This window comes from Haliotis cracherodii, unplaced genomic scaffold (genome assembly GCF_022045235.1).
Source record: "Haliotis cracherodii isolate W230 unplaced genomic scaffold, xgHalCrac1.p SCAF_8, whole genome shotgun sequence".
Classification (NCBI taxonomy): domain Eukaryota; kingdom Metazoa; phylum Mollusca; class Gastropoda; order Lepetellida; family Haliotidae; genus Haliotis; species Haliotis cracherodii.
Genome location: NW_027266341.1, coordinates 27,517,212 through 27,532,072, shown reverse-complemented (window position 1 = coordinate 27,532,072; position 14,861 = coordinate 27,517,212). Strand labels below are relative to the sequence as shown.

General features: G+C 41.0%; 1 protein-coding gene across 1 annotated transcript; it reads right to left on the bottom strand.

The window, feature by feature from the left end:
* Window positions 1-5,713: 5,713 nt before the first annotated feature.
* On the bottom strand, window positions 5,714-8,296 carry LOC139449501 (uncharacterized). The gene is made up of 4 exons (XM_071230924.1): window positions 8,230-8,296; window positions 7,088-7,651; window positions 6,151-6,339; window positions 5,714-5,895 (listed from the first exon to the last, which is right to left on the bottom strand). The coding sequence occupies exons 1-4, from the start codon at window positions 8,294-8,296 to the stop codon at window positions 5,714-5,716; spliced, it is 1,002 nt and encodes a 333-aa protein (XP_071087025.1).
* Window positions 8,297-14,861: the final 6,565 nt, after the last annotated feature.

Here is a 14,861-nt window from a genome sequence, read left to right as displayed (position 1 = left end):
GGCAGCGACCTTGAGCACACTCCCTATGGAGCAATGATGTGCCACCGTCTCTGTCGAAGAACGGGAATGTGCCTCGCCTACCGTATGGACATTTCAAAGATGTCGTGCACCCTCTCCTTTAAACCAGCACGTCTCAGAAAACTCAAGGGATACACTGAAATGACCGTAAATACTCTTGCTCTTCATAGTTTTCCTAATGCATTTGACTTATTCTCTGTGTAGAGTTGCGCCTATCGTCCGGTCTATGATCTGATCTGTTGGCCATGCGCTGTGGGTGTAATTATGATCCTTGGTATGTGGACTTTGCGAGTGGTCAACGTTTGCGATCTGAGTAAACCTGGCTTTCCTCGCGAGTGACGTTGACGTGACGGGACAGTAGTGACATACAGTTGGGGCGTGATAAAACATTTCTAAACACTCAACGTGTCATTAAGGTCCTATTGTCTGGCTACAAGCACGGGCATGGTGCTCACAGGCAAGGTAAAATATTATTGCACTTATATAGCGACGGGCATGCACGTCTGTGTGTGTGAGTGTGTGGCTGCTTTAACTAGTCCTAGTCATAATGAATACGAATACTAGGTTTTATACATGTTGACTTATTGTCTGAATATTATTTTCCTTTTGTATGGGTCAATTTATTGGTATACCTTGTGATATTATCTGTATTAATATTAGCAAAATATCGGTAGTTGCCACAGGTGTTCGGATTGGGGACGGGCAACTGAAGGGCAACTCTCTAACATGTTTAAATTTTAAACATGATTAAAGTGAAATGTCTTCTTTGAGTGAGTGACTTTGGTTTTACCCCGCTTTTAGCAATATTTCAGCAATATCTCAGCGGGGGAGACCAGAAATTGGCTTCACACATTGTACCCATGTCGAACCCAGGTCTTCGGCATGACGAACGAACGCTTTAACCACTAGGCTACCCGACCTCCCCTTAACATAATTAGATTATGGGGGATGTTGTGTTTTGGTGGTGTTTAGGATGTGCGACGATAGTTCATTTCATGTGTTTATGCCCTTAACATGTTTAGATAGAGAATACACACCAAATGTCTATCACATTAAGGATTTAAACACATTCCCAAACATGGTTAGATCTAAACATGTCTTATGTGTGTTTACATTCTAAACACATTTTTTACAGTGTATGCATTGTCCTGAAAGAACTGGGCTTGAATCCGTTAAAAAACATAAATGATCGGAATCAGTGTTGGTTCTTGAAAATGAATGTCGATTGTATTTTATGGTTTGTTTGTTAGTTGTCGCACTCAGCGATTCTAACTCCCGAGGACTCCCGACTGGGGTTGTATTTTGGGGGTTGATCAAAGACTAACAGAGGTACAATTCTGAAAAAAACGTTAATGCAATATTTCTCTCTCTCTCTCACACACACACACACACACACACACACACACACACACACACACACACACACGCGCGCGCGCGCGCACGCACGCAAGCAAGCAAGCACGCACGCACGCACGCATGCACACACTCACACACGATAATGTTTCTAGGTTTGTCAGCACCATACCAACGTGCTCATGGATTTCCCCAGAGTGGGACCTGCATCATTTCGGGCTTTCCACCCACATCAATCTGACACGCCGTGATATAACTGGAATACAATCCTGATCGGGTTTTACACAGCTCACTCACTCACCCACTCACTCTTCTTTTATCAAGAGAATTTTAGCCTCATCAGCAAGTGCAATAGTTTATGGATAGATTTTACTTCTTTGACAGAGCAAGATAAAATATTAGGAGTGCCAGAACCTGCCATGACATTTTATATATCCGGAGGAATATTTTATATCATTGAGTCTTAAACATTGTATTGTGTATCAATGTATGTATATTTTAATATATAGTTTTTGCTTTTTTTTACTATGTGCCTGTTTACAATGTACCGTCTCTCATAAATCGCTGTGCGATTGGTTGTATACAACTTTAATGTAACTATATTTTTAATTTGTTTTAACCAAAATGTGGTATACAAGGGAGACGTTAATAAAATCTTCTTCTTCTTCTTCTTCAGGAGCGGAGCAAATGCATAAGTGGAGAGATACAGATCCGCAGCCGGAGTGGACGCACGCTTATTTGTGTCAACAACGAGGAAATCCCTGAGGAGGAAGACATAGAACAATACTTGTAAGGATGAAATGTTTCTCAGGCGTCGGCGCGTCATTTGAAATCCTGCGCATATGGTGTTTTTATTACGATTTAAAAAAAAATATCTTTTGTTCAAATTACCCTTTTATTATCGAGTAACTCTGACATCCATTCGCCAGCGCTACATTCCTAATATGGTTAAGCGAGTTTTCGTGGTGCTCTACGTATTGCGTGTTTTGTCTAGGTGCGTATATTAAAAGCAATGTCAAAGTCAGTGCGTGGAGCTATACACGTGAAAGCAGTTCCAAGCAATGTGCATTTAGGTACCTGATGATTAGCAACACCAGTCAAAATTTAGTTGGTCGTAAAAATATTAAGAAAATACTTCATAATGACAATTTCTGCAAACCTGCAATTTTGGTTGGCACAAATCAGTTATAGAAACTGTTGGTCTTCACTTTGAAAGGCTATGACTGACATACTGTCAAAATTTATCCACACGGACAACATGTTAATGATAGGGCGTGCCGCCTACCAGACATCTTGATGCAGGTCAATATCTACAACACCCCAAGAAACCACAAGCATTTGGTTGAGACTCTCAAGAATTGAGATTTTCACTCATACACAGGTCGGGTTAGAATTGGTCTTCAGCAACCCATGCTTGTCGTAAGAGGCGACTAACGAGTTGGGCGTCATTGTATCCCAATGGCGTAGACCGATGCTTATGATCACTGGATTGTGTGGTCCAGACTCGATTATTTACAGACAGCTGGATACATTTTCATATAGATGGAATATTGCTGACTGCAGCGTTAAACAACTAACAAACCAAATTATAAACTGACGTCCAAAAGAAACTTTGAAAGTTTGAAATCACTCTTGCTCAAAAACAACAAAACATACATGTGTATTGAGAAGATCAATATATCAACATAATCAACACTGAAAATGACAATCATACCGCGACCGAGAATGACGTCAGAGCCCCCCAAAGTTGGGTGTGGTACAAACTCGAGCTTTCAGAATCATGGACAATAGGCAGAGTACATAAACAATCGCTCACGTTCAATAACAAGTCATTAGTAGCGTGTGTGACCACCAAATGAATGCCTCAATACACGCAAAAACTCTTCGACGCACAGAAAAAGTCCGTCGTCTGATGAGGTCACGTGGGATTTGACGCCATTCTTCTTGGAGGGCCAAGATCAATTCTTGCCGGTTGGCTGGAGAGTGTGGCCGTTGTCGAACACGACGATCCATCAAGTCCCAGAGGTGTTCTATGGGGGACATGTCGGGTGAGCGTGCAGGCCACGGCAGGACGTTGACGTTGTTAGATGCGAGGAAGTTAGTGCCAATTCTGGCTGTATGGGCTCTAGCGTTGTCATGCTGATAAATGACACCACGTGGCTGCTGTTGGAGAAATGGTTGGACAACTGGACGAAGAGTGTTATCAATGTAACACTGAGCTGTCAGGTTTCCGTCAACGATGACCAGCGGTGTCCTCTCCTGCCCACAGATCCCTCCCCACACCATGACACTCCCTCCACCATATGGTACGACCTCCTGCACGCAACTCGCCGCCGTTCCTTTACCTCTTCGGCGGTAAACACGTTGTCTTCCATCAGCCCTAAACATACAGAATCGACTTTCGTCAGTGCCAGTCACATCGTTGCCAACGTCGTACAGTCCGGGCCCATCTCAATCGCAGACGACGATGTTGCGCTGTCAATAGTTGTCCTCTGTATGGTCTAAAAACCCTGATTCCATGAGGCCTGAGTCTCCTGGCCACTGTCTGTCGACTAACTCTGTGGCATTTGTCACCGATGACGTCACTGTCAGGAAACGATTTCGGAGGTGCAAGGTACGCAAGTACCGGTCATCATGGGGCGTGGTCACCCTGGGTCTGCCTGTTCTTGGCCTGTCAGCGGTCCGCCCTGTCTGTCTGTAACGTTGCATCAAGTTGGTAACGGCAACACGGGTGCAACCGAAGGTTCTTGCAGTATGGGCGTGGGTGGCTCCCATCTGTACCATACCCAAGGCTCGTTCACATTGTTCGACTGTAAGTCGTGGCATTTCTTTTGTGTTTTTTTATCACTGTGGATGTCTGACTTGCCGTTGCAATCGTTTTATACCCTTACCCGCACGTGTATTTGCAGTTGTCCGTGGTGCACGTGTTTTTCACTTTTTCGCGTGTTATCTCGCAAACATGTAACAGACGATTAACATTTTCTGCATACACTATTGTTGTATTAAGGTTATGTGTTTTAGATAGACTTCATAGAAAAAAAATTGATACTTTGTCTGAAATTTATATTTTCAGTTGGTAAAGTTTCTTTTGGACGTGAGCTGGTGGTTGAGGTATCCTGTATTACAACATCAATATTAGCTGAAATATCCTGTCATGCGGTTTTTGAAATAAATATGATGAAATTGATGTTACATGTTGAATATATATAACAGGCACTATGACGACACAAATGCTGTTGTGAGGCGCCTACGACTATGCTTTCATTACACCAGAAGAGCCGTTCATCTGCGAAAGATATTTTGTGCTTATATGCTTTAATAGCTATACCAGTGACATTATGAAAACAGTGACAATGTGAAAACATGTTTATATATAATTTTGTGAAATATAGAGTGATCCTCCCTCGTTACTATTTTTCTTGATAAAAAAACAAAAATATAGTCCTACCTCCCTCCTCACTTTTTAAAAAAATATGCCTGTCGTCTAGCCTCTGGAACAATAAGGGGCGATGGGGTAGCTTAGTGGTTAAAGCGTTCGCTCGTCGCGCTGAAGACACGGGTTCGATTCCCCACATGGGTACAATGTGTGAAGCTCATTTCTGGTGTCCCCCGCCGTGATATTGCTGGAACATTGCTAAAAGCGGATTAAAAACCATACTCACTCACCCACTCACAGAACTGTACTACTGTGCACGGAAATGCTACTTGCGTATATTAACACAGCGAGTTCTGAATAGCAACGTCAGTTCTGATTGGCCTAAAAAATATGTTTTTGTTGTTGTTTAACGCCGCAATATTCCAGCTATATGACGGCGGACTGTAAATAATCCAGTCAAGGAAACACAATCCAGTGGTTGACATCATAAGCATAGATCCACGCAATTAGGATATGATGAAATGCATCAACCAAGTCAGCGAGCCTGACCACCCGATCCCGTTGGTGGCCTTTTACGACAAGCATAGTCGCCTTTTACGACAAGCATGGGTTGCTTAAGACCAATTCTCGCCCGGATCTTCACGGATTTATTTAAAGAGTAATGTCTCGGGAGACACATGATATTGTTTAAGCCAAGATCTTTGTATTTAAGTACTGATGTGTCTCCCACCAGCAGATATGTATCACTTGGCCGGTCACTGAAGGTGTGAATTGCAGAAAAATATTCAAGAATGGTTCGAATCGCACACTCTAAAACAATATAACACATACGGTTGTATATAGTCTTTATTCACCACACAGTGTCTCGCGAACATGAAGTCTTCCGTTGCTCAGCAACATCACGTCAACATTAACACCGGTCATTTCAACAAAAAACCTACCATGATCATCTATATGGTACCATATTTACATGGGACATGGATTCTGGCATTCGCCCATCCCTGCGGCCACGCATCCCGACCCCTCCACATATTTCTTCCCCGACCCACAACAGCGTGGCTGGGACACGCCCCCTTGACATTCCCAGTAGGAGTTGCAGTAGAGGTGATAGGAAGCTTGACGACCATCTGCCTGGCCTCTACACGGATCTGAACAGAAATGGTGGATATGAATGCATGAACGTTATAATGAGTCAGTAAAAATGTTCTTCAAGTTAGCTCTTCATAGCCATTTGATTTCATTAATATAGGTGCAGAAAACTATAACTAGGGATATTATATATCTTCCAGATTCGGCTAGTTGATTCTTGAGACCACTTTTGTGAACACATTTTAGCGGTATTTAACCAAACTTATTTGACAATTCTAAAAAGTGGATTATCTGCCCTTGTTTGAGATACTGACCACAGGTGGCGGAGGATGGGAAGTCGCAGATCTTCAACCGGTCATTCCACATGGTGGTGTAGGAACAATCCTTGGGCACGCAAACAAGGTCGGTTCGATTGAAAGGAGCAACTTGTAAAAACTTGGCACAGTTTCCCGGATACCGATATAAACCAGGTTCACTTGCAGACAATGGTGCTTTGCATGGGTCTGCTCAAACAAAACATATTCATCAATATACATATCAGAGACATCCCAAAGTCAACTCACGCCATAGTCAGCAATATTAATACTGTGTAGCAGAAGTCTCCCTAATGGTTCGTTTACTGATTGCCGAATCAGTAAGGACAAAGGTCAGAATTTACCCTTCCTTCAAAAGTCACTCAGTAGTGAATGAGTGAGTGAGTGAGTTGGGCTAAAGCCGCTTTTAACATTATTCCACTTATATCACGGCTTGTCAGTTTCATGTGGGACGAAAGTCCGAAATAATGCAGGTTTCAGACGTTTACCACTTTGGTGAAACCCGCGAGCACAGGTATGAAGCTGACAAACCGAGAAACATATCAGGGTGAACCGGGATTCGAACCCACAATCAAAGGTTTCTCGCGTACCCAAGGGACGCAACTCTCCATAGCGATTTTCAGCGCCTTACACGACTGGGCCACCCGTGCCCCTTCTTAGCTGTGGTCATTCCTTATTAATATAAAGAACTTAATACTATCTTCCTATAAAATATTCCCAAGTACCCTATGTTGGTCGTAAGGGGCGACTAAGCTGGCGATCAAGGAGCGGGGATCAAGCTCGGTTACGTGGTTGAATGTGTCTCATCGTAACCCGTGACCAATTCTTTGTGTGGCCCGATTATTTACAGACCGTCGTGGTATAGCTAGCATATCTGCGACGTATAACTACAAGCAAACAAAGAAACATACAACAGGCAAAGAAACATACTACTTACCTAGGCAAACGATATCCGTGACGTTTGGTATCAGGGTTGATAGCTCCGTGTCGTTCATGACCTTGAAAGTATGTTCACTTTGATTTGAGTACAGCATCAACTCCTGCAAGGTTATGGCGTCACCAAACGCAACAGAGGTTATCTCGATCCCAGCGTCTTGACATCGCTGAGCGTAATCCCCGGCAAGATTGGGGTTGATGGTCGACCCGTCTGTAACAAGGACAGCCAGATGCCTCGCTCCCATGCGTCCAGAGGATCTGAACATGGTCTTAATTAACTTCATCCCCTCGACGCTGTCGGACCCCCTATATTCTGGCTGGAAAGAGGTGAGAGCGTTGGTGAGGATGGTGGTGTTGGATGTGAAGTCGGCGATGACGCGTGTCGTTTTGCTGAAGGCAATAACAGCGATGCGGATGTTGAAGAGGTAAGTGTTGTCGACGAAATGTTGGACGAAGGAGGTGACGCCCTGGGCGTACGTGACGGTATCTCTGTCGGCAGGGTTGTTACGCTTGGTGCTGTCGGAGTCGTCTATGAGGAAGATGATGTCGGAGAAGCCACCGCATGCTGCAGCAGTTATCAATATTAGAGCATTGTCAAGGGATGGACACAAATAATTGGTACCGATGTACCTATGTCGGAATCGAACAGGAAACGTTCGTAGTGTATACCGTTATTCTAGGTGCCACACGTAGTATTAGGAATGGAGGAATGAGTGTAAGTGATTAAGAGTGAACGTTGTTTAACACCCCTTTGAACAGTATTACAGTTATATCACGGCGCACAATCTTGATTAGGGATGAAAGCCGGAAGTGATGCAGGTCTTAGACGTTAACCACTTTGGTGAAACCCACGAGCACAGCTATGGTGCTGAGAAACCTAGAAACATAATCAGGGAGAACCGGGATGCGAACGCACGATCACAGGTTTCTGACACACCTAAGGGAGGCAACTACGCACAACGAATAGGGCCGTCTCGACAACTTGTGCCCCCTGGCATATCTGAGATCACGTGGAGTTCGAAGCATGCACACCCACGGGCTAATAGTAGTACCTTCTCACACATATCAGTCTGGAGACTTATTTTGGTTTCTAATCCAGACGTTATTTTTTTCTCGCTGTTTCAATAAAAAATATATACTTACTTTGAGAAAATGTAACTTTTGCTGACATCACAGCGAGAAAGCAGAACACCATCCACAAACGCAGCATGTTTGAAATCTGTCAACAATGGTTATCAATAAGTCTGACACTAGGTTATACACCGCTCGTTCATCACAAATACAGTGTCTGAAGGTTGGATTTGGCTCAGTTTCACCTGAACTGAAAAACTCCAAATGCTATGTGTTGGTTTGTTTCAACAAAGGAACGTTTACATTGTTATGTATTTATTTTTTCATTAATGCGTAAGAGTAACCAGTATCTCTGCGGCTTTTGGCGCATTCTCGGATTATAAACACCCGTGTCTTCTTATCAAGGGCAGATCACAACCCCTAATGTTTATACATATTTACGCAATGATACAGTATATGGTTTTCATCCACAGGAGACACCTGTTCACAAACGTACATGGCTGACAAAAGACATCGAGTTTTTTAAAGTTGTCACATTTCTCAAGAACCTTCACCTACGAATCCCTGTATGGATGCAATGGCGACACCAGGTGTTCGCGAGGCGGTCCTGCATTAGCAAGGACACCGTACACAGTATGACTGAAGGTCAAGGTCACGGTACCTGTCCGTGTCAAGAAAATAGTTCTCCCTAATGTGTTAACCTTCTAGCGCCTCTCACGCAGCTTGGATTGAGAAAGAAAATCGAGTGCACACTGATCCATTGCTGGGTAATAATTGAGTTCGCGCTTTAAGCAAAATTTTATTACAAATAACAATTTAGCAGTAGTAGTAGTAGTAGTAGTAGTAGTAGTAGTAGTAGTAGTCTTCGTACATCGCAAGCTAATGCACTTTGATCTATGTCTGTGTCGAAATATGCGAGTCTTGTAAGGAGGACAAAGGATCTACTATCTACATCATCAAAAGGTTATTTAGATTTTAATAATACATATATGTTAACTGCGCTTCCAACGACAAACTCTAATATTATATCTGAAAGTAGGGCGAGTAGCTAAACCGCCAGACAAAAGAAAATAAACGTTGATGTTTGATGGTGGCTTAAAGTGAAACACGAAATGGATCGATGGTGATGTATTTGATACAGCAACTGTATCGTAGTAATGTGTTGGACCTTAAGTTCTCAGTGTTTCGGTGAATGTTGTGATCAAATCCAATTTTCATGTGTATGCTTTCTTTTACCTTCTCCGTTTAGCTGAATGATGAGTGAGTGAGTGGGTATGGTTTTACGCCGCTTATAGCAATATTCCAGAAAATATCACGGATTGGGACACCAGAAATGGGCTTCACACATTGTACCCATGTCGGGAATTGAACCCGGGTCTTCGGCGTGACGAGCGAACGTTTTAACCACTGGGCTACCCGACCGCCCGACTCAGCAATTTTTTTTAAATAAATGAACATGGTGCTTATAAAGTATGTAAGCCAAAACGTTTTCTTTACCAAGATTAATGCAATATATTGATACATGTGTCAACACGGGGGCGGAACTGCCAACTATGCAACCCCAGAACATATATTCATTCCCTTTTCGTGGAGCTATTTAACAATATATCAAAGATGTTAAAATAGTTAAAATAGAGGTAAAAAAAATATGAATATGCCTTACCAATAAGGATAAGTATCGTGGCTGTCCCCCTCTCCGGGTGTAGATGCAGGTTTGACGATTGACAATTGACCTGCACAGGTCATTCTGTTGATTGACTCCAGGCTATTTCCTTATCAGGACAAAAGCACTGATATGCTGCATCAGAGATGCTGCTGATAATTGTGTGTATTGGTTTAATCTCCGCCTCCATTTACGACGTGACGTTGTATAATCCTCTAACACCTTATCTGTGCCTGGAGGGGTAACAATGGTCTGGTATTCGACTTCATCGCCACGTCCCGTACTGCTGTAAATAGCGTTGTGTTATTTTGTTTTGACTGTTTCATCTTATACTTTTACAGTTTTTAATATAGGAATATGTAAACATACAATGCCTTGGCGTTTTTGATAATGGATCCCCATTATGGAATGTATCCTTGTATTTTCTGATGGCGATGGGTGTAATGGATGCCAGAGAACTGGAAGCCATGTTAGGTAGGGTGTTGGGTTTGTGTAAGGGGTGGTGGAGGAGGCCTTAGGTAGGGTGTTAGGTGGTGACTGTGTGTGTTGTAGGGGGTGGAGGTGGGATGGGTGGAGGACACTATTATTATTTGGCAATATGTATTTGTTCGCAAACATAATTCCAGGTTCCCTCAAAGAGTTCCGAATTGGTGCGACCATGGCTTTCTGTATTGAACAAATGTAATTATGATGTAAAGTTTCTTTGAGGTGTCGTTGAACTGCGATTGTTGCGCAAGCACTGTTTGAATAGAAGCTGATCAACCACACAAGCACTGTTTGAATAAATGTTGAAAAAACACACAATCGCTTTTTGGTTAAATGTTGGAACAACCACACAAGCACTTTTTTAATAAATGTTGAACAAAGTCACAATCACTGTTTGAATAAATGTTGAACAACCACACAAGCACTGTTTGAATAAATGTTGAACAAAGTCACGAGCACTTTTTGAATAAATGTTGAACAAAGTCACGAGCACTTTTTGAATAAATGTTGAACAAACACACAAGCACTGTTTGGATAAATGTTGAACAACCACACAAGCACTTTTTGAATAAATGTTGAACAACCACACAAGCACTGTTTGAATAAATGTTGAACAAAGTCACAAGCACTTTTTGAATAAATGTTGAACAACCACACAAGCACTGTTTGAATAAATGTTGAACAAAGTCACAAGCAGTGTTTGAATAAATGTTGAACAACCACACAAGCACTTTTTGAATAAATGTTGAACAAAGTCACAAGCAGTGTTTGAATAAAATGTCGAACAGCGTCAGGTACAGTTTGATTTATAAAAGCCGAAAACAATTTTTTGATATATTATTAAACCATCACAAAACCACTGTTTGAATAAATGTCAAACAGCCTCACAAACACTGTTTGAAAACAATATCGAACATCCACACAGACACTATTTGAACAAATGCCGAAAACCTCACAAACGCAAGCACCTGTTTAATAAAATGTCAAACAGCCTCACACGCAGTTGGGTTTTGTATGGAGAGTAGATATTTTTTCAACTGGATCTGCCAAATCAAAACCAAGTGCATCTTTCATATTTAACACTATGAGTCTAGGTATATTGTTTGTATAAAAAAATATATTAAAAAACCATCTAGCTACAATGTACTTTTTGTGGCAGACAATTTCTTTCTTCAAACAATCTGAAGCATAATATTTTTTATTATATATTTTTCTAACGCATCATCTTACACAATTTGTTTTTCTTACAATGAAATCCCAGCCTATCCACCCTCCCCCTCCTCCCCGCTTCCACTCACCTACAATAATGTATTTCCCCCGCCCCTACGGGTCTGCAGCATGACCCAGTAGCCCTGTCAATCACTTCACGGTGTCGTGTATCAGGAAGATCACGACGCACATCACATCCAATGTTTTATTTCATCACATGTGAAGAAAAACACATTCCAGGAACCTGTCCATGAATATAAAAACTTACAAGAATACGGTCCCCGTGTTGCTGTGGTACTACGACACTTAAATTCGTGACGTGGTCAATGAAGATAAGCCTTTGTCTGCGCCCCGCCCTCCACAGTAAACACATACATACAATAGCGGTTTACAGTACCCAGAGGCACGCTGGAGTTTCTTCAAACAACACAATGTTCGCGTATGACACGATATTTGTTTCTTCATTGTGATGTCGACTTTCTCCATCCTCTTTAACCGGGATATGACGCCATGACGTGAAGGCCGATTTCATCAAAGTCGCGACACATTTACTATCAGGTACCTGCAACAATTGATGTGTTGAAAAGGCGTGAGAGACGTATCCGTTAAGATACTTATCACGAACAAAGGGACTTTATATAACAGTTTGATCATGGTTGTTTTTTCTAAACACGGGTGTTTGAAGTTGGATATATATTTTTCAGATATCCCCAAGAGTTAAATTAACACCAATAGAAACACAACTTATTCCATTTCGTCTTTTTGTTGTTTAACGCCGCACTCACCATTGTTCCTGCTATTTGACGGCGGGCTGTAAATAATCGAGTCTGCACCAGGCAATCCGGTGATTGACATCATGAGCATCGATCCACGCAATTGGGATACGATGACATTTTGTATTTTTAAGAGATGAATATCATTTGGAATATTATTTTTTGTGTTATTAGTACCAGATCCGATTTGCATCTATGTTCGGTGAGTGAGTGAGTTGGGCTTAACTCCGCTTTGAACAGTATTCCAGTTATATCACGGCGTCTCAGCTTAATGTGGGAGGAAAGACCGAAGGGATGCAGGTCTCAGACGTTTAGCTCTTTGGTGAAACCCACGAGCACGGGTATGGTGCTGACAAAGCTACAAATACAGTAATGTAATTGTTATGATCAGAGTTTCTTTACTGCATTATCACACGAAATGTCTGTATCTATTAATCTTTCACTTTAAGTAAGTACTGTTAGTGAATTGATACCATCGAACACGTCAGTTTATGAAAGTTCAACACTTTAATGAGTTGTACAATGTAAACAATGTAGATTCATAGTGTTAAAGTACTGAACACCTTAATTACGCTGACAATGTAACCGTGTCAATGTGTTGTACGAATTAATTACATGATTAATTTAACATATGTTCACAGTGAGAACGTGCTGTACCACTCAGTCACGTAAAAATGTAACATATATTCACAGTGTCAATTTGTTGTACAAGGTAATTTCGAGAATAATTTAACATATATCTACAGTGTTAATGTGTTGTGCAACTTAATTACATAAACAATGTAGCATATATTCACAGTGTCAATGTGTTAAACATATATTCACAGTGTCAATGTGTTGTACAATTTAATTTCGAGAATAATTTAACATATATTCACAGTGTTAATGTGTTGCACAAGTTACTAACGTGAACAATATAACACATTCACTGCATTAATGTGTTGAACAACTAAATTTCGTGAATAATTTAACATATATTTAACATATGTTTTAGGCCCTAAACATGTTTAGATAGAACACACCAAATATGTATTCCATGAAAGATTTAATACATTCCTAATCAAGTTTAGATCTAAACATGTCTTGTATGTGTCTAACTTTAAACGCATTTTGTTCAGTGTATGTGACTTACATTTTCTAAAGGATGTTTTTCATTCTCATGATTTGTCTAGTTTGTAGAAGTCTTACAACAGGATATCTGCCACCTATATAGAATAATGTTTTACATTCCTTAGTTATCTTATGTCCTCTCCAAAGAAGTGTATTATTGAAAAGATATTTCCAGTTATTTGTCCATAAATGTGAGGCAACAACACCTGTCTCCACTGGATATTTCAAAACTTACTGTAATATAATACAACATGCTTTCCTCCGTGAAAGCAATCAGTATATAAGGATTATTAACATCTTATACATGTACCCACCTGATCTCTCATTGCTGTTATGTTATATTATTCTTGTACAAGGCCAATGGCCTTAAGTACAGATATATAGAATTGAAAAAATAACTTTTCTCGAAATTTGTTACATTTTGTTCTTATTGTTACATTATTGTTACATATTGTTACATACTGTTCATATTGTCATATATTGTTCATATTGTTACATTATTGTAACATAGTGTTACATATTGTTCGTATTGTTACATTATTGTAACATAGTGTCACATATTGTTCATATTGTTACATTATTGTAACATAGTGTTACATATTGTTCATTTGGTCTTGAAAAAAGATGATGTGTGAAAACACAATACAATAAACGTATGTCTTGAAGCAGTGACCGAGTATACATTCCGTCATCCGTCTACCAACAAAAGTGAACAAGAATTTACAAGTGTTACTATGCCTATATCATCCTGTACTAATAAAAGAGTCCCGTGCTTCCTGTAAATGGCGACTATGCTTGTCGAAAGAGGCAACTACGCTTGTCGTAACTAACTGGATCGAGTGGTCAGGTTCGCTGACTTGGTTGATGCATGTCATCGTATCCCAATTGCGTGAATCGATGCTCATGATCTCAATCACTGGATTGTCTGGTCCAGACTCGATTATTTACAGACCGCCGTCATACAGCTAGAAAATTGCTGAGTGCGGCGTTAAACAACAAACAAACAATACGAAAATTTATTTCTGAAATTCATAAACAGATTCGTCAGGAATTCTTGGGTAAACATGTTATGCAATAGATAAAGAATCCGACATAGCAAAGTTATTGCTAATGCATGAGTTTAAAGTGGTCGTCATGGGACAGACAAGGTGGTCGAGGTGATAGGAGCCCATCATTGGCAACGATGGAAATAAATTCTACCGTACGTCTAGTTTTATAGTACTCTAAAAATAAATCCCAGAAACCCTGCTGTATGCCTGTGTCCATCTGGTGTTGACAAAGCATGATGACGATGTATTGTGCTAAAAAATGCGATAGAAAAGACCTTTGTCAATGAAAATAGGGCGTGAGGCAAATATTATCTCTTTGATTGTGATTGCAGTGCTAACCTATGTTCCCTGCACATTGTACAAACATCCTACCCGAAGATGGGCGCGGCACGGACACAATATAGTACTTTCCTC